At 38.7% G+C, this 21,523-nt stretch overlaps 1 protein-coding gene across 1 annotated transcript in view; it reads right to left on the bottom strand.

Moving 5' to 3' along the window:
• The window catches only part of PIEZO2 (piezo type mechanosensitive ion channel component 2), a 504,531-nt gene that overhangs the window by 11,681 nt on the left and 471,327 nt on the right, over positions 1-21,523 (bottom strand). The window contains exons 43-48 of the mRNA XM_045187937.3: positions 18,029-18,284; positions 17,051-17,183; positions 15,675-15,822; positions 15,370-15,584; positions 10,884-11,042; positions 6,003-6,150 (exon numbers count right to left, since the gene is read on the bottom strand). Of these exons, the coding sequence (XP_045043872.2) occupies positions 6,003-6,150; positions 10,884-11,042; positions 15,370-15,584; positions 15,675-15,822; positions 17,051-17,183; positions 18,029-18,284 (1,059 nt within the window). The remainder of the gene's footprint in view (positions 1-6,002; positions 6,151-10,883; positions 11,043-15,369; positions 15,585-15,674; positions 15,823-17,050; positions 17,184-18,028; positions 18,285-21,523) is intronic.

The following is a 21,523-nucleotide window of genomic DNA, read 5'->3' as shown; positions in this document are numbered from 1 at the left end:
AACTTTCTGTTTTGAAAGAAAAACTAGAATATTTGAAAATTTGAAATATATATATTTCATACACAGACACCCAGACTTGCTTTTCTATTATTTTGTCAATGAGGCAAGTTTAGATAATGGCCCACTTAACCCACTCCAACAGCACCCTAGTGTTACATAATGAAGAGCTTTGTGAGTTAAAATAGGTTTATCTATTCTCTGTCAGAACAGTTTAAGTCTTTTCTGCTTAAAGTGGGACCATGTTGGTTCCTCTCCTGAAGGCCAGTGTCTTTCAGGCTTACCTTAAAATCTCCCAGAACCTCCCTTCCATTCTCCTACTCACCCCTCCATGCATTTCCCAGGGCAGAACAGGGCCAAAACCTTTGGCCTCTCACTAATTGTGAGTCTATCTTTCCCTTCACTTTCAAAGCAACTGTCACCTTCTTGTTCTATGCTGCTCCATCACCCCTTTCCAGGTGAGCCAAGTCTCATCTACATTTCTTAGTTTGCAGTTCCTGCCGTGCTACATTGCCAAACGGCTTCTTAAAAGTGTTTGGGAGGTGTTCCCGTTAAAGGTGAGATCATATGGTATTTGTCCCTCACTGCCTGACTTATTTCACTTAGCATAATGCTCTCCAGTTCCATCCATGCTGTTGCAAAGGGTATAAGCTCCTTCTTTCTCTCTGCTGTGTAGAATTCCATTGTGGTGGAGGCGGGAGAGGGAGGTGGGTTTGGCTGGGGTGGGGTGGAGGGATGCGGAGAAAAGGCAGACAACTGTAACTGAATAACAATAAAAATTAAAAAAAAAGTGTTTGGGAGGTGGCTTCATGGAAATCACTGTGAAAAGTTACTTGGAGTGCGAGGCCTGCATTGCATGTGTGCTCATACCAGCATTTGGCTTGTCAGGATATTGTTTTTTTCATAAAATGCATATGGAACATATTACATTCAATATGGAATAATCTCCAAGAAAAGTTGCTTTTAAAAGAAGCTTACTCTTCTGCTTCATTATAGACAAATGATCATCATTGGTAATGTTTCAGTCTCTTATGGAATGAAGTAGAAACTAGTGTCAGATTTGTTTAGACTCCTTAGTAGTTACCTCCCACATACCTAGATTTCTCAGGATGTTTTACCATGTGTGATTTGAATAGCCATGGACTTAGCATTAGATAGAAGCATATATTCAAGTAGAGGCAATACATTAAAATGAAGCTTTTCTTTCTTTTTTTTTTCCAAAATTGAACTTATTGGGGTGACATTGGTTAATAAAATTATATAAGTTTCAGCTATACAATTCTATAATACATCATTTATATATTACATTTTGTGTTTACCACCCCAAGTCAAGTCTCCTTCCATCAGTATTTATTTCCCCATTATTCTCTTCTACCTCTCCCCACCTCCCTTTCCCCTCTGGTAATCACCATATTGTTGTCTGTGTCTATGAGGTTTTATTTCTTCTTAATCTCTTCACCCTTTTTACTGAGCCCACCCCCAAGCTCCCTCCACTCTGACAGCTGCCAGTCTGTTCTCTGTATCTGAGTCTGTTTCTATTTTGTTTGTTGGTTTATTTTGTTCATTAGGTTCCACATATAAGTGAAATCATACAATATTTAAATGTCTTTCTCTGACTGGTTTATTTCACTTAGCATAATAATCTCCAGGTCCATCCATACTGTCACAAAGGGTAAGATTTCCTTCTTTTATACAACTGAATAGTATTCCATTGTGTAAATATATTACAGCTTTTCCCCCTCTTATCTATTGATGGACATTTTGGCTGCTTCCATATCTTGGTTATTGTAAAGAATGCTGCAGTGAACATAAGGGTACATATATTCTTTTGAATTTGTGTTTTGGGTATTTTTCAGATATATTCCCAGAAGTGAAATTGCTGGATGAGGCTTTTATTTCTTAAGGATAAAATAAAAAGGATAAAAGGATGATTTCAACTCTTTTGAGGTGTAGAAATGTCTAGTATTCTAGGTCAGGATGACCCTGTCTTTTATCAGAAGGATGACAATAGGTAGGACTATCTCATTACACTCAGAAGGATTGTCACCTGTTGGCTCAAAAACAGAAAAAATCATATATAAGTTGATAAACAGGAAAGACACAGCTGTTCACATGAAAAGTGGCCCTGTACCTATGTGGGGCAGTTATGTGAGTTCTGATTCAGAAAAAATATCCCTTTTAAGAGCCCCTCTCCTAGGGGACATATTGGTGAAAATATTACTGCATAGAATATCTGAGATTTTCCTGCCTATGTTCTCCTCTAGGACTTTTATGGTATTGCAACTTCTATTTATCTTTCATCCATCTTCAGTTTATTTTTGTGTATGGTGTGAGTTGATGGTTGAGTTTCATTTTTTTTGCATGTAATTGTCTAGATCTCCCAACACCATTTGTTGAAGAGGCTATTTTTACTCAATTTTATGCTTCTGTCCCCTTTGTCAAATATTAACTGGCTATAGAGACTTGGGTTTATTTCTGGGCTCTCTATTCTGTTCCATTGCTCTATGTGTCTGTTCTTATGCCAGTACCAGACTGTTTTGATTACAGTGGCCTTTTAATATAGTTTGATGTTAGGTATTATGATCCCTCCTACTTTGTTCTTCTTTCTCAAAATTGCTGCAGATATTCAGGGTGATGTATGGTTCCATAGAAATTTTTGAAATGTTTGTTCTATATCTGTGAAATGTGTCATTGGTACTTTAATAGGGATTGCATTGAATCTTTAAATTGCTTTGGGTAGTATGGACATTTTAATGATGTTAATTATTCCAATCCATGAACATGGTATATGCTCCCATTTGCTTGTGTCTTCCTTGATTTCTTTCTTCAGTGTTGTATAGTTTTCTGAGTATAGGTATTTTACTTCCTTGGTTAGGTTTATTCCTGGGTATTTTATTTTTCTTGTTGCTATATCAAATGGGTTTTTCCCCCTGATTTCTGTTTCTGATGTTTCATTGTTGGTATACAAAAATGCCTTCAATTTCTGAATATTGATTTTGTATCACACTGTTTTGCCAAATTCACTTATTAGGTCGAGGAGTTTTTGGTGGAGTCTATAGGATTTTCTTTGTACACTATCATGTCACCTGCAAACAATGAGTTTTGCTAGAAGAAGGGAAATAAAGGAAAGAATAAACAAATGGGACTTCATCAAAATGAAAAGCTTCTGTACAGCTAAAGAAAACATCAGCAAAACAAAAGGGAACCAACCCTATGGGAAAACATATTTGCCAATGATGCCTCAGACAAGGGTTTGATGTCCAAAATATATAAAGAACTCACATGACTCCACTCCAGGAAGACAAGAAACCCAATTAAAAAATGGACAAAGTACCTGGACAGACACTTCTCCAAGGAGGACATACAGAGAGCCTAGAGACATATGAAAGGATGCTCAGCATCACTAGCCATCAGAGAGATGCAAATTAAAACCACAGTGACATTCACACCAGTCAGAATGGCCATCATTAACAAATCAACAAACAAGTGCTAGTGAGGTTGTGGAGAAAAGGGAACCTTAGTACACTGTTGGTGGGAATGCAGACTGGTGCAGCCACTGAGGAAAACAGTATGGAATTTCCTCAGAAAACTAAAAATTGAACTGCCTTTTGACCCAGCAATTCCACTGCTTGGATTATACCTTAAAAATCCTGAAACACCAATCCAAATGAACCTATGCACCTCAATGTTCATAGCAGCACAATTTACAATAGCCAAGTGCTGGAAGCAACCTAAGTGCCCATCAGTGAATGAGTGGATCAAAAACTATGGTACATTTACATAATGGAGTACTACACAGCAGAAAGAAAGAAGGAGCTCCTGCCCTTCTTGACAGAATGGGTGGATCTAGAGAGCATTATGCTAAGTGAAATAAGCCAGGTGGTGAAAGACAAATACCATATGATCTCACGTATAAGTGGAACCTAATCAACAAAACAAACACTCAAGCAAAATATAACCAGTGACATTGAAATTAAGAACAAACTGACACTAACCAGAGGAGAGTGAGGAGGGGATAATGGTGGGGAAAAGTGGAATGGTCATCAAGGAACATGTATAAAGGACACATGGACAAGCCAAAGGGGGGTAAGATTGAGGGTGGGAGGTGTGGATTGGTGGGGTGGGGAGAGTGGTGGGGGAAAATGGTGACAACTGTACTTAAACAACAATAAAAAAATAAAGTCAAGGAGACCATTAATATATTTTTTAAAAAGAGCCCCTCTCCTATTCACCCAGTGGAAGCCACCTCTTGGTTTCCGAGGTCCTTTACGCAGGCTTTGGGACTTGGAATGATATCTCTCTTGCTCACTATGGATGAATTCATCTACTTTCTGGAAAGCACAGGCTACTGAGCATGAGCATGCAGTTCACTGACTGTCTCTCTCTCTCCAACTTTCTGTAGAATGGCCATTCCTCTTTTCCACTCCCACCTTGTCCATCCATGCCTCTGAGGTTATTCTTCCTAGAACCTCATCTGGAACTTCCTCTTTTCTCTCCGATGCTAAGAATTTGTACTTTTCTTTTTCCTACTGTTCCTTTCCTTACCATCTGGGAGAGGTTCAGATCCTCTCCACTCTGAAATGACCCCCTTGACTTGCTACTTTCTTGAACTGACTCTTTCCCTTGTCTTTCCCTTGCCTATGACAGTGACAGGAGTGATCCCAAGCTAGATTGCCCAGTAGTCTCTCACTCAAACTGCAGATCTACTGAATTGTGAGCAGATAAAATGTTTGTTATTTTTAAACCACTAAGTTTTGAGCTAGTTTGTTATAAGCAATAGACAACTGATATAATACCTATTGAAGAAATGGTTCCAGGAGAGAGAACTAGCTCTTCCTATCATAGAAGTTTTGCAATGTAAATTTTCCTCTGTGTGACTGTGTGTATGTGGGCACCTCTCAGTGACCACCTTGTGAAGCAGCCCCCTGTGATTGTTAGAGGAATCTTTACGTTCTATTGAAACTTACCAGAGCTTTTACCTACTTTTCTTAATAGTGTTTTCTTGGATCTTACAATTAATTCAAATTTTAAAATCTATTTTCCAATATTTGAAAGTTTGTCTCCCCATTTTTTTGACTTCAGACTGAACAATTCTTGATTCCTTCTACTTTTCTTTGTATGTCATGATTTCCAGAGTCTTTATCAGCCTGATTCTACTCTCAATGTCCCTTTGGTAGACTGGCTCTCATATTTTGTCATTACATAACTCTTTTGCTATTAAAAATCAGGAGAAGCTAATATAATTTTAAGTATACTGCCAGCCCCATCTCCTTCACTCCCATAAACCCTACAAACATAGAAGCCACAGTAAAATGGGTCACACAACTATAAAGCTGAAATTCTCAGAAGAAACTAACTGAAGAACACAGAAATTATATGGATTAGAGAGAACTTTTCCAAAGAGGGTATCATGGAGAAGAGCAAAAAAGACATTTCACATCACCTCAGCAAATGATATAATACTTCAGTGTTTTTATTGCTTTTATGCAACAAGCTCCTGTTTCATTTGTTAAACTTGAAAAACCAACAAATAATTGTAATTCTATCAATATTTAACCCAGCAGAATGATCAACTGTTTTCACTATAATTTCCTTTGCACAAAGCAGTTACATCGTCTGTCATCAAAGAGAACATCAGGTGATGACCCTGAGTCCAAGCCACCTGACCCCACTTTTCTCCACCATAGCACATTCCCTCATGTTCCCAAATGAGCCATCTAAGAATTATTGGGTCACACAGCAATATATCATTTCTTCTTTTAAAAACAACTACAATATACAGTTGCTAAAAGAAGAACACATACAGATGCTATTGCTAAGGCAGCAGTGTGTCCAAGATTCACAACTCCAGTGGGGTGAAAGTCAGCAGGACATTTATAGGTCCTAGTAATTTTTGCCCCTGTCTCCATTTATTTGGCCACCAGACTTGCAGAAGTTCACATTAATCTTATAAGCAGCTGGTATCTAAGAGAAACAAATAAGGATAAGGCATTTTATTGGCTTACTTTTTCCGACTCCCGCCAACACTTCAGGATGAATATGTGAGCGTAGATGTCCTCTACACAGATCCAGCTGGAGAGGCTCAAGGTTGTGTCTGTCCACACCCAGTCCATCACAGCCCTTAGCTCAGTCAAAAATGGAACGAGGCGGAACCTGGTGGAAACCATGTCTTTTTAGAGAGACAGTTCTGGGGTTCCCCCCAAACCCAGCCAACACCGATAGGTCATGTAGTTCTTTATTATTTTAACTCTTAAATATTAGGAAAAAAATTCTCAAGGTGACCCTTATGGTAAAAATTCAACTTGGAATACAACTGCTTTTCATTACAAGTCTAATAAATGGATTGGTATTTTCCATTCCTTTTTTTAAATTTGGCTGATGGTCTTAACAAACTGGGATTCCCTTCCTAAATGTTTAATGGTGTCTTCTTCAATTTCTTTTTCCCCCTCATTTATAGTTGTTCAAGGACAGTTGTCTCAATTTCCCCCCCATCATTCCCTCCCACCCTGGCCATCCTCGCTTCCCACCCTTGATCCTATCCCCCTTTGGTTTTGTCCATGTGCCCTTTACACATGGTCCTGAAAACCTTTCCTCCCTTTACCCCCCATTATCCCCTCCCACCTCTCCCCTGGCAATTGTCAGTTTGATCTTAATTTCAATGTCAGTGGTTATATTTTGCTTGCTTGTTTATTTTTTTGATTAGGTTTCCATTATAGGTGAGATCATATGGTATTTGTCTTTCACCAACTGGCTTATTTCACTTAACATAATGCTCTCTAGATCCACCCATTCTGTCAAGAAGGGCAGGAGCTCCTTCTTTCTTCCTGCTGTGTAGTATTCCATTGTGTAAATGTACCATAGGTTTTTGATCCATTCATTTACAAGAAATTGTACAAATCTTTCACTTCTTTGGTTAAATTTATTTCTAAGTATTTTATTGTTTTTGATATTGTAAATGAAAGAATTTTTATTTCTTTTTCAGATGTTTCTTTGTTAGTGTATAGAGATGCTACTGATTTTTGTATGAGGTCTGTCCAGAAGGTATCCAGCCATGTAATGTGAAAAATAGAGACATTTACTGAAGAAGATACAAGATACAAGAAACATTGTACTTAAGACAATGATGCCTCAGTCCCCTTCAAAGTAGACACCTTGGGACCACACATAGTTTTCCCAATGGCCATCAGCTGCCCTATCATATCTTCCTGAATCTCATTGATGATCTGAAATCTCCTCCCTTTCAAAGGTGATTTTAATTTTGGGAAAAGCCAGAAGTCACAGGGCACCAAATATGAGGTATAAGGGGACTGAGTCACCTGTGCGATTTGATGTTTCACAAAAAACTCTTAATGAGACATGGTTCACAAGTGGGTGCATTGCTGTGATGAAGCTGTCAATCACCAGTTGCCCATAGCTGTGGCCTTCTGAATCATCCAAATAGTTTCCATGGAGGAATGTTCAAGCTTAATGCAAATTTGATGCAGATGCATTGCTCTACTGTCTCAGTAATTTTGAATGAGAGAGCCATACAGTACACATGTTCACTGAATGGCATCTACCACCCTTACTGACTAGTAGAGTAAAGTCGTTGTTTTTCATGCATGCACATTCCAGTCCTTCACTGCCAGTCTACATCAGTGTTGTGCAAATTGCAAACCATTCTCATTATATTAACAATGGCTGGACTTTTTCCAGACAGACCTTATATGTTGATTTCATATTCTGCAACTCTATTGAAATTTTTGATTTGTTCTAAAGTTTTTTGGAGTGAGTCTTCGGTATTTTCTACCTATAAAACCTTATCTGCAACTAACCACAATTTAAGTTTTTAAAATATATTTTATTGATTATGCTATTACAGTTGTTCCATTTTTTTCTCCCTTTATTCCTCTCCACCCTGCACTCCCCCACCAGCATTCTTACCCCCTCCCTCCTTAGTTCATGTCCATGGATCATACATATAAGTTCTTTGGCTTCTCCATTTCCCACACTATTCTGAATCTCTCCCTGTCTATTTTGTTTCTATCATTTATGCTTCTTATTCCCCGTACCTTTTCCCCGATTCTCTTCCCTCCCACTCCCCACTGATAACCCTGCATGTGATCTCCATTTCTGTGATTATGTTACTATTCTAGTTGTTTCCTTAGTTTGTTTTTGCTTTTTTAGGTTAGGTTGTTGATCATTGTGATTTTGTTTTAATTTTACTGTTCAAATTTTTTATCTTTTTCTTTTTCTTAGATAAGTCCCTTTTACATTTTATATAATAAGGACTTGGTAATAATGAACTCCTTTAACTAGACCTTGTCCAGAAAGCACTTTATCTGCCCTTGCATTCTAAATGATAGCTTTGCTGGATAGAGTCATCCTGGATGTAGGTCCTTGTCATTCATGACCTTGAATACTTTTTTTCCAGCCCCTTGCCTGCAAGGTTTCTTTTGAGAAATCAGCTTAGTCTTATGGGAACCCCTTTGTAGGTAACTGTCTTCTTTTCTCTTGCTGCTTTTAAGATTCTCTCCTTATCTTTTGTCTTGGGTAATGTAATTATTTTATGCCTTGGTGTGTGCTTCCTTGGGTCCAACTTCTTTGGGACTCTTCTGGCTTCCTGGACTTCCTAGAGGTCTATTTCCTTCACCAGATTTGGGAATTTCTCCTTCATTATGTTTTCAAACAAGTTTTCAATTTCTTGCTCTTCCTCTTCTCCTTCTGGCACCCCTATGATTCAGATGTTGTAACACTGAAGTTGTCTCAGAGGTTCCTAAGCCTCTCCTAATTTTTTAAATTCTTGTTTCTTCATTCTGTTCTGGCTGAATGTTTTTTTCTCTTTCTGCTCCAAATCATTGATTTGAGTCCCAGTTCCCATCCCTTCACTGTTGGTTCCCTGTATATTTTGATTTATTTCACTTTTCATAGCCTTCACTTCTTCCTCTATTTTGTGACCATTCTCAACCATTTCTGTGAGTATCCTGATTACCAGTGTTTTGAACTGTGCATTTGATAGGTTGGCTCTCTCTTCATCACTTAGTTGTATTTTTTCTGGAGCTTTGATCTGTTCTTTCATTTGGGCCATATTTTTTTTGTCTTGGCATGCCTATTACTTTGTCAGGGGTGGAGCCTTATGTATTCACCAGGGTGGGGCAACTCAGGTGGCTGCGTTGTGGAGCTGTATGTGGGAGAGGGGTCCAATAGGGAACAATGACGCTTTCTAAGCTCTAGGCGGCTTTCAGTACCTTCCCCTGCTTCCTACAAGCAAATTGGGCCCTTCTGGTGCTGATTTTCAGGTGTGTGGGCTTATGAATGTTCTAGGACCCTGTGGTCTCTCCAACAAACTTTCCTGTGAGGCTGGGAGTTTCTCCCGCCACCACAACCCACACAGGTTTTTATAGATAGAGGTTTTGAGGCTTTCTTTCCCTGTGGTAGAACCCTGGTTTGGGCAGTCTGTCTCACTCCCCAGTTGTTTTTCTTGGTTTATCCACATGCAAATGTGGGACTGCCTGGTCCTCTAGCAGCTCCTTGCTGTGCATCCTCTACACCCTGGCTGCCCATCCCGTCCCCTCCTACCAGTCTAGATGAATGTTTCTTCTTTAACTCATTGGTTATTGGACTTCCATACAGTTTGGTTTTCTGGCAGTTGTGGTTGTTTTTTGTTTTTAAATTTGCTGTTGTCCTTCTTTTAGTTGTGTGAGGAGGCAAAGTGTAACTACCTACACCTCCAATCTTGGCCATAAGTTCCCCCAAATTTAACTTTTTAAAACATTTATTTGTTCATGTTACAAAAATCTGTTGGTTATAGGATTATTGAATTTTTGAGGATTTGCTGTTGAATAAGCTAGGAAAGGTAATGCACCTACTAAGTGAAATATGAAAGCAAATGGGAGACATCTGAGGAAAGAAACATTCCATTGGGGGCACACAGTAGGGCCCACTGCTGGTAGATTTAATAGATGACTAAGGCTAACAGGACTCTGGCTTAGTCTATTATATTTCAATTGGGAATGGGCTGGCATGGGCTCTTCTCGAGTCTGGGGACTGTTCCTGGTTTCTTGACTGACACAGAGCTTCTCCCAGGCTGGAGGACCTGTGTTCATCCCAAGGCCCACACAACAATTGGGTTACCACTTGGCATTCTCCCCTGGGCTACCCAACTTTGTGGAGAGAGCACTAATTCAACCTCTTGAAGAACCATCAAGACTCCACACAAGACAGCACTAACTGAAATGTTGTTCCACACAGGGAGGTTCATAACATCTGAGCATGCTCAACACCTCTTCTATGACTAAGTCCCCAGTGCCCAGGTCTGGTGCTAACTAGGAGCAGACTGCCTTTTTATGCCATGTTCCAATTTCTGAGGGAATAGAGAGGAGATGCTACCAATTAAATTCTTACATGTAAGATCTATATATTTCCTCTGACAGCTAACTTACTACCAGGAGTAAGCAAGTCACAGGGCATTCCCATTGATGTCAGGGGACTAAGTGGCCCCTTTCAATGGATGGTCTTGTACATGCAAAATTCCAAAGGAACCTAGACTTAGGAATAGTCTAGGTTCCAAATAATATGTTTCACTCTGCCCTGAAGCATATTAATACTTAACAAGTATGTATTCCAAAATATTATCACAGTAATTATGCAGGATATGAAAATAGAAAACCCACGTGGATGACCCTAGAACAACATTCTGGCCAGGAGTGTGGTAACCACACATACAAATGTATTTCAAGAAGCATGCCTGTTCTTTGCTAAACACTGCAAGAATTCCATGATGATCTACATTCCTGTACATCAGCATTCTTCCTCTTTCTGTTCCTTCCCAGGTAGGAAACAAAATGCCTTTCAATTGTGACCCTCCTCTTTGTGAGTGACTGTGACAACATAGAGTGTGTCCTTACCCTTGAAACAAGAAGAGGTTGACGTAATTATAGCTCTTTGTGAGGAAGTTTCCAAGGACTCGTGTTGGATAACCACAACGGATTTGATACGCAGACAACCCAAAGTAAACACATTTCACAAAGTACCAAAGCTGAGCAACCAAGTTCTGGCTGAATTTCCTAAAATATAAAAATTCAGAAAAGTGAAGGAATGGAATACCCTTCTCATAAAAGGATACCAGTCTAGAATTTAAAAAAAAATCCTAATTCCTCCTCTAGCATTTAAGTTAATTAAGTTAATTTTAAGGAACTTACTAAACTAGTTGATCACTTCAAAGGCCACAGGTATGGTAATAAAATCAAATAATTAAAAAATCCTATGAATGATGCCTCTAAGGTATTAATGCATTAGTCAGTTGTTTAGACTATAATTAAAATAAATTACTAGGTAAATTTGCTAATAACTTTTTCTGACAATGTGGATGCTGCTGCTACCCTGGTCCTAATGAAAGTTCAACAAGGAAGAAAAGCAAAATGTACAATCATAGTGTTGTAAAGTTTATGAATGTTAGCCTAAGTTTGAGCAGAAACAATAGAACTAAAGTTCATACTAAAAAAAATTGGAACATATTTTCAAAGAATGATAACCTATAGGACTTTAAAAAAAATTGTATAAATGCAGTATTCTCCAAGAGTCTAAAATATGGTCAGTACAGATTTTTAAAAGAAATTAAAAAAATATAACTTTGACTTTGTAATACCCAGGTATAATCTTCCCTGTATTTAAATTAAGAGAAATACTTGAATTTTTTAATGCAAACAGTGTATTACTCTTAATATTGTATTTTGGATTCATCTTATTAACTTTTAATTTTGTTATTGGAAGAAAATATATTATTTTTAAATTGGAAATAGCTAATCTTTACTTGCATAACAATAAATCAAAATTTCAATAACAATATTTGAAGGAGAAAAATGAATTTTGGATGTTAAGTAATGGCAGCATAATTTGAAATGTCAAAAAATTATGTTGTCACTTATATGCTGTCAATGAAGAGCAAAAGTTTACCAATCTTAATGTATCTTGAATTAAATATCCAAAAATAAACATAGGGCTATCTGCTGTATTAGAAATGGCCATCAGGTGAGGCTCAAAGATGAGATCTGGCAGAGAAATGATCTCTGTGGTGATAGGTTTAGTGATTATCATACTGCCAGGTGCCCTGGGAGCCCATTTTGTGGGTCTTCCCACATGGGGATGAGTCCATGCTGTATTCATGCTGCTGTCATACCCTCTTCACCTGGTTTACTGCCTGGGACATAGTAGGTGCTCAGTAAGTGTGAAATTGAATTGAATATGCATGATTGTAAGTCACCACAGGAGAAGCTTTCATTCATTGAGTCATTACAACAAACGTTTCAGCTATATTTTATTTAGGAGGTATTGTTTCCATGCTGTTAATCTCTACAAAGCCTGGTAGAATATGTGGTAGATAGAATAATGGCACCCCTGCAAAGATGTGCATGTCCTAATCTCCAGAACCTATGAATATGTTACCTTACATGGCAAGAGGACTTTGCAGTTGGGTTTAAGGTTAAGGACCTTAAGAGAGCATCCTAGATTATCCAGGTGGGCCCAATCTAATCACTGAGTCCTTAAAGGGAAAGAATTTTTTTCATCTGTGGTCAGAGGGAGATTTGACAATGGAAGGGTCAGAAAAGTGTGATGAGAAAAGAATTTGACCCTTTGTTGCCAGTTTTGAAGATGGAGGAAGGGGCCGTGAGCCAAGAAATGTGGACACATATGGAAGCTTCTCCCCTAGAACCTTTAGAAAAATGTGCAGTCTTGCCAATACCTTGCTTTTAGTCAAATGAGACCTGTACCAAGCTCCTGACCTACAAAACTGTAAGATGACAAATTTGAGTTGTTTTAAGTCTTAAGGGTGTACTAATTTGTTCCAGCAGCAATAGCAAACTAATACAGGCAGGAGCAATGAAACTATTTAGAGATTTGATCCCGCTAACGTGAATCTCTATGCCTTCACCATTGCTGTATTTCTGGAAACACTAGTCACTCTGGAGGCTTCTGTGTAAGGATGTAGCAGACATCTGTGTTCTGGGGCTCTCTCCTGGGATTAAAATAGTCAAATCCTTTGATACTGTACAATGAAATAGTAGGCTTTGTCAATTTAAAAGATATACTTGAAAGCAAGTACAGAATGCCTCCCATGGAGGGTGGGGTGTAGTATACAGTAGGTGCAGTGTACAGTTAGGGCCAAGAGGCCTGGAATTGGGATGTGGTCTCACCAATAAGTAGCTGAATGACTTTAGGGAAATCAATCTTCTGTTTGGGTTTCACCTATATTAATCTGTGAAATTACACAGTAGGTCTAGAAATCTTTTAAAGATCTCTTTATCCTCTGAAAATAGGAGTTTCTATGAGGCCTGGTAGAAAACACCTATTTGATGCTTTTAAATGTTGACATTGATCATCCAACTACCATGGGAGCTGAATTTGGTTTATTTCTCTGAGTAGAGAGATAGCTATAACTAAATAGTTATAGAGAATTTATCCTACTTTAAAGACTAACAAATAAGATTTACAACATTTTCATGAGGAAATTCTAATATTTCTATAAACTCTTTGCTTTAATCTGAATTATTTTTATCATATGAGATATGTTTACTTTTCCAAAATGAAGTGTGGAACAAAAGACACTGGGCTATTGGGAGTCTTCTAGGTAACAATCCTTATTTAGTTAGTTCTACTTTAGACTCAAGAAAAAGGATCTTGATTTCATTTTTACTTTTAAAATATTTTGCATTGCTACCAGTTATTACAAAGCAATAATTGCTATGCTAAAGTCAAAAAGAGCCTAAACATTCAGGTAAGAACGGACATTTAGCTCCAGCATTGTTAGAACAGATTTGGATTTCCTCACTAGGAATTAATTACATTTGAGCCAGTTTATGAGCCACACAAGTAAAATCTATTGTATTACTTTCTATTCACACTTCCAAACAAATGGTATTAGCCAGCCTCACTGACATGTTATTCCTAAGGCTTCACTATTAAATGATTCTGATGTATAAGATCAAATTAATGTTACACAAGAAGACTTTTAATGATATGTTTATTAAAAATATCATTCCTATTACATTTTATGGACACTGCCATGTTCCCCTTTTGTGGACCGTATATTTTTATAACTTAAGAAAACTGATAGTTCCTGTTTATAGCTGTCTCCTTTGCTTTTCTGTTATCAATTGACACATTCATCTGTTCATGCATTAAGCACCAAGTTTGTGCCAAGTATTATTTTGGGTGGTGGCATGGGGAGAGAAGACCTGGGAAAAGTCACATTGTGACTGAGATCTACAGAATGATGAAGAAGAGGCACTGTGGGTTAGACATGGGAGAGGAGGGGAGGGAACAGAAGGGCTTTGAGATTTGGGAGGATGTGGTGTCCTTGGGGAACTGAAGAAGGTCAACACAGAAGATGCTTAGGGTTCAAGGTGATGGAGGGAAAGATAGTATTAGCAGCCTCCTAGGATCTTACCAGGCCTTTCCTTATCAAACTTTGGGCTACTCTTTTTAAACCTCCCATCTCCAACCCATCTTGGCCAGCAGCAAGAGTTGTGGTAAGAGCAGTGGCATCATGGCCTCATGGGTCTGCACTTTTCTTTCTCTGGGTGCTGAGTTTGCCAGGTGCTTTCCAAATGTAACATTTACCCCTCACTTGTACCCTTTGTGGCAGAAACTGTATCATCTGTCCCCACCATCTTCTAGATTTTCTTCTATCAGTTAAACAGTCTATATTTTTTCTCATTCACTTCTCACATGTCAGTCTCAGGTCCTCTTATCCTAAGATCATGTCCCGATTCATTTCTGTATCTACTAAGGTAGCAATTTTCAACCCTTTTTATCTGATAGCTCACATATACTAATTACTAAAATTCTGCTGTACAGCAAAACAATATATATTTTCTGCCTATCTGATAAAATATTAGCTATAATTTTGATTAATTCACATAGGATAGCCATTGTTATGTTGAAAGTTGTCATTTTTTTAATTCTACAATCGAAGGGAAAAGAGATAAGTGCCCCTGACTAAACAGTCAAGTATTGTATGTTTTAAAAATTCTTGTGACACACTGGTGTGTTGCAGCACACCAGCTCAAAATTGCTGTACCAGGGTGCAGAAACAATCACAGGATAATGATCCCAGGTTTGCTCTGATGCTTAAGGTTGTCATCTCTTTTATTCTGAAAACCCTATTTTTATGAATACACAAGAACATGCAATAAAAATATTTTTGAGGAATCTGTTCACACTTTGGATTTACACTGAATTTAATAGTGATTAAAACCTCTAACATTTCCTATGTGTGAAGCTGCTTTGCCATGCCTCTGTTTGTACCTGGTGATTTTGCTATGGTGATATATGACCTTATCATATACATTTGCATTAAAATGGGCCCATGGCTCCAATTTCTAAAGATCTTACCTTTCAGTCACACCAGGCAAGATGAAGAACATCCAGAAGTGAATTCCAAAAACAAGAATAACTTGAAAGATGACCTTTCCCAATACAGTCTTCCTGAGGTACAGTGCTCGGTCCACCACCATGGTTCCAAACTGAATGAGGACCATCACCAGAAATGGCCCAGGGACTTGGTCCTCGGAGAGCGAAGAGGTGATGTCTGCTGCTGCTGAGTGTTTCTGGGAAAGAGACAACAGGTTCAGGCATGAGTGGCATTTCACAGGACAGTATCATTATTATTCACTGGATGTATGGTGGCCTTTACCTACCCCAAAGGCCCAAAAGCCAAAGACAATGATGATGAAGTCAACAGTGTCAGCCAGGAACATAAGCACATACACATCAGTCACAGCACTATAGTCTGGGTGGATGAGGTTGTAGAAGAACTCTCTGATGGGCACATATATCTGTAGAGTCCTGAAAAACAGAGACCCCACCCACTGGCTTCAGGAGAGGCACAAGTGGAGAAATGGCCAGATACCACAATCATTTTGTTCCTCTGCATTCCTCTTTCAAGCCAGATTGGACCTCCCTCTCTCAGCTTTAGGACAGTCCTTCTGGGGGATGGCTCCTGCTTTAACAGAGTATATGCAAGTTCATTGCCAAGGCAGGCACTACAGCCCTTTTTGCTGGTGGGACCACAAACCTTGTCTTTTGACTGATACATAATCAAGTGATACAATGCTCTGAAATTTAGGTGCCTGGTTTATCACCTGATTCAATTGCTCTCCTCCTGTGAGAACTTAAACATGCTACTTAACTCTCCTTGTTTTCATTTTCTCTTCTGTAAAATGAAGGTGATAATAAGACTGAGGCACAGGGCTGGGGTAAGAAATAAATGGGAATACATGAGGTGCTTAGATCTGAAGGGTTGACCAGATACCAGGTCATCGTTAGGCAACCCTGCCCTCCCCTTTTTGGGTTCTGGGCCTCTCATGGTTCCCAGGTGCTGCCCTGAGCTTTTCAGCTAACCTTGCTCTGTCCTTTGTTATGGGTGTCCTTCTGGCTCTGGCTTGTCTGTCCAGCCTCTGCCCTGTCTTTACTGCGCTCTGGGTTTTGCCTTCAATTCAAGGCCCTCTTCAGGTATGGATGCCCCTCTTGGTTGGGTCCTATATTCAGGACCAGCCCTGCTGCATGTTCCTCTACTTTGCCTCCTCATCTGCTGTTTGTCTGCATTCCTGACACTTGAGAATAACCTGCGCGTTTTGCTGGAGGCTGACTACATGATAATGGTCACACCATTTCTCCACCACATGCCTCAGTTTCCCCTCTCTAGAATGAGAGTGTATGTCTAAGGCCCTTTCAGCTTTGGCATCAAATTCCTCTCTGTCCAGTAGATGTTTCCATGATAAGTCCTGGAATTACATACTGTGAGCTTCTGAAATTATTTATCCTGTTCAAATAGAAAATGTGTGTTTATAAATTCAATGAATATAAAAATAAATCTCATTATTGAAAAGTGATCTTTAAAAACAATATAATAATGTGTCATTTTTTTCTCCCTTAAGAAGATGATATTTGTAACCTAAGAGCCACTTATCTGTTCTTCACTCCCGGTACATATGAAATAATTGTTATTAATTATTTCCCAAAGTTCCTCAGGCCTAAAATAAAACCCATAACCCAAGTGTTTGCATGGACTCACTTCTTTATGGTAAATGCTTTTGCTTTGATTAAATGTTCTTGAAGCTTTTCCATATAAAATTCCTTTTTGCTTTTTTGCTTGATGCTCAAAACACTGCTCCCTTTTTGACTGCTGTTTCTTGTGCTTGTGCTGCCTAGAAATAAGAAGAAACCAAGATGCACTATGAGGTGTGGCTTATTGATAAGGATATCACAGGAGCCCCTGGGCCCCACATGGCAGAGGAAACAGTTTTAGAGGAAAGAAGACACATACTTGTAAGAATAGTGACTGAAGATTTGGAATCTGCTTTCTCAACTCTGCTTCTGCAGTAAAACTCATCTGTGGGTTTTTCCACCCAATGCTGACTCCTTCCTGGATTGTTATGTGATCTTTGTCTCAGGAAGAAATGCATGGGAAGAGCAGCTTTATTATGCTAAATCAGGTCCTAGGTTGCAGGTTTTTCAGATTGGGTCCATGACCCATCCCTTTTCTCACGTCTCAGTTTCTCTAACTGTAAAATTAACATAACATGGCCTTCTAGTATCTGCCTGAAAAGTAGATTCTGAAGATGAATATAGTCATACACCAATTAATGATAAGTTAATTGGAGATACATTCTGAGAAATGTGTTAGTAGGCAATTTTGTGGTTGTGCAAACATAGAGGGTTCACAAATCTAGGTGGTACAGCCTACTACACACCTAGGCTGTATGATATACTACTGTTGTATATGCAGTCCATCATTGATCGAAAAGTCATTATGCAAGGCATGACCGTGCACAGTGTTTGCTAAGTTTCAGAAGGAATACACATTTGGAGCAATGATGTGACTGTCACACGCAGCTAAGCCAGGATTTAAGTTTGGGTCTGATTTCAAAGCACTTTCTTTTCACATCACAGTATCTGTCTCCTTGATAGCATCTAACAGACTCCCCTGCCCGAAACACACAAGCACCAGAAAAATGAAACACCTCAGCGGGTGTTTCCAGCCCAGGGATACCTCTTTGGGACCTATTTGAAGAAAAGCTAGCAGATCTGTCGGATATCTGGGAGCTGCTGCCAGAACGTTTCCTCCGGACGGCTGTCGGCTGCTCAGGGAAGGACACGTGCACTGACTCTGTGGATGCAGCCAGGTTGATGGATTTCAGGGAATCAGAGGAAGCCCTTCTGCCATGACTGGTGGACAGCTCATCATCTGATTCTTCCTTGTCGGTGCCACTCTCAGGCATGTCATCTTCATCCCATAAGCCATGGCACTGAGAAAGCATGGGAAGGGAGAATTTGGATTGCCATTTCAAATGAGCGAACTGGTATTCTGCCCTACAATATCTCATCCAACAAACTGTTCCCCAAGATTAGAAAACTAAAGGTAAAACAGAATGACTATAGTTGATAACACTGAACTTTTATTATTTGTTACTATGTAACTGAAATTTGTAAGGAGAGTGGAAGTTAAATGTTCTGGTTAAAAAAAATAGCATGTGAGGTGATGAATATATTAATTAACTAGATAGGAGGATCCTTTCACAATGTATACATTTATCTAATCACCACAATGTACAGTTTAAAAATTTTATAATTTTATTTGTCAATTATACATCAATAAAGCTGAAATTAAAATAGATTAAAAAACCAAGACAGAAGAGGGATACTATGAAAGCTTATTACCTATAATTTTATGATGGTCCTAGTAGAGTGGAGATGGGTGGGTGTAGGTGATAAAAGTTTGGCTAGTTAATTTGATGGAGACAGGTGATGTTTGACAGATGGAGAAAAGGTGAAATTATAATCACGTGACTTGTTCCTTGAGCAAAAGCGCTTTCCAGATCACATCTCTTTATGCTTACAACTAGTAGTCCAAGTCTCAACTTGAAGTATCAGTTGGTGAATTTAGCCCCACTGCCCCATGTTTACCAAATATCAGTACTTGAATAATGATGCTGTCCCTCCCCAAGCCTGTGTAACAAGATCTGAATCCTTGAATCATCCAGGACTGACTCAGAAACAGAGCAGCAAATGCTTTACTCAAAATATCTTGGCCCACATGTAATGTAGAGATTATGATGCATTCTGCAGAGCCTGGGTTTTGCTTCAGGGAAATGGGATAAAAAGGGCTGATAAAGAGGGAGAGGAATGACAGCAGACAAGGAGGCTGAGAAAGCAGGAGCCTTGCTGGAGCATAAGTCACCCTTATGATGATTTTGCTCCCCAGTGAGCTCATTACCTCCCTAGTGCCAAGACTGCCAGGCTCTGGTTTATTCCCCAAGACCTCAGCCAGTCCTCCCTCTGACATGTACTTCAGGGGATAAGAGCTCCAGACCAATTGGCCAAAAATCAGTTGGTCAAAAATCAACTCAGAGAATGAAAAATTCATTAAGAGACAGTCACTTAATTTACATATTATACTTAAATATTTATTTATAGATATGCTATTTAAAGTACATTAAATGAATGTACTCATAAACAAATATTTTAGGTGTTCAAAATGGGATTTGCCAGTTTACACTAATTTCTTTCAAATCATTTTAATAGTTGTTTTGTCTTTTGCAAACATTTTAACATATTTAGTTTCTTTTCCTTGGTCTTACAAAAAGATTTATCATTCCAAAAAGTATTCTTCATATCATTATCTGAAATTTCAGTATAATACCAGCACTTCAAATCTCATATACATTCATCATGTAAATGGAATTTTCAAAGGAGAAATCAGACTAAGTGTATCAATATAAAACACCAAATTTTGTTTATTATATACTTTAAATATAAAATTGTAGCTTTAAATAATTTACTATTGATAAAGAATAGTAAAAGTGTCTCAAGGTTTATAAAAATTTTTAAATGATATGCAAAAAGATACAAAAGTTGCAAGATAATTATAATGTGGCCAAAGTTATACCATTGTAATGGCTTTATTTACTTAGTTTTTAAATATATTTTATTGATTATGCTACTACAGTTCTCTCATTTCTTTCTCTCCCTGTTGTTTACCTCTGTCCTGTACCCTCACTCCCACTAGCATTCCCCGACCTTAGTTCATGTCCATGGGTCTTACATATAAGTTCTTTGGCTTCTCCATTTCCCATGCTATTCTTAACCTCCTCCTGTCTATTTTGTACCTACCATTTATGCTTCTTATTCCCTGTACCTTTTCCCCCATACTCTCCCCTCCCCCTCTCCACTGATAACCCTACATGTGATCTCCATTTCTGTGATTGTTCCTGTTCTAATTGTTTACTTAGTTAGTTTTTGCTTTTGTTTTTTAGATTTGGCTATTGATAGTTATGAGTTTGTTGTCATTTTACTGTTCATATTCTTGATCTTGTTTTTCTTAGATAAGTGCCTTTAACATTTCATATAAGGGCTTGGTGATGATGAACTCCTTTAACTTGACTTTATCTGGGAAGCACTTTATCTGCTCTTCGATTCTGAATGATAGCTTTGCCGGATAGAGTCATCCTGGATGTAGGTCCTTGTCTTTTTTTTTTAAAGGATATAATTTTATTGCTTTATGAAATTCTTGCTCTGAAGTCAAAGGTCATAAAAGACAAGGATGTAGGTCCTTGTCTTTTATGACTTGGAATACTTCTTTCCAGCCCCTTCTTGCCTGCAAGGTTTCTTTTGAGAAATCAGATGATAGTCTTATGGGAACCCCTTTGTAGGTAACTGTTTTCTTTTCTCTTGCTGCTTTTAAGATTCTCTCATCTTTCATCTTGGCTAATGTAATTATGATGTGCTTTGGTGTGTGCTTCCTTAGGTACAACTTCTGTGGAACTTTCTAAGCTTCTTGGACTTCCTGGAACTCTATTTCCTTTACCAGATTGGGGAAGTTCTCCTTCATCATGTTTTCAAATAAGTTTTTGATTTCTTGCTCTTCCTCTTCTCCTTCTGGCACCCCTATGATTCAGATGTTGGAACATTTAAAGTTGTCCCAGAGGTTCCTAAGCCTCTCCTCATTTTCTTGAATTCTTGTTTCTTCATTCTGTTCTGGTTGACTGTTTATTTCTTCCTTCTGTTCCAAACTGTTGATTTGAGTCATGGTTTCCTTCCTTTCACTGTTGGTTCCCTGTACATTTTCCTTTATTTCACTTTTCCTATCCTTCACTTCTTCCTCTATTTTGTGACCATACTCAACCATTTCTGTGAGCATCCTGATTACCAGTGTTTTGAACTGTGCATTTGATAGGTTGGCTATTTCTTCATCATTTAGTTGTATTTTTTCTGGAGCTCTGATCTGTTCTTTCAATTGGGCCATATTTTTTTCTCTCAGCTTGCCTGTTACTTTGTAAGGGGCAGAGCCTTAGGTATTTGAAAGGGTGGGGCAAGCCCTGTCATTGGGTTGTAAAGCTGTATATGGGGGATGGGTCAGAGAGGGAACAGTGCTGCTTGTTCAGCTCTCAGCTGGCTTTCAGTCACTTCCTCTGCTGCCCACAAGCAAACTGGGCCCTTCTGGTGCTGATTACTGGGTGGGCTTGTGTATGTTCTAGGACCCTGTGGG

The sequence above is a fragment of the Desmodus rotundus genome, chromosome 10, assembly GCF_022682495.2.
Source record: "Desmodus rotundus isolate HL8 chromosome 10, HLdesRot8A.1, whole genome shotgun sequence".
Taxonomy (NCBI): Eukaryota; Metazoa; Chordata; class Mammalia; order Chiroptera; family Phyllostomidae; genus Desmodus; species Desmodus rotundus.
Note: the sequence above shows the minus strand (reverse complement) of the source record. Positions and strands in the feature narration are given on the sequence as shown.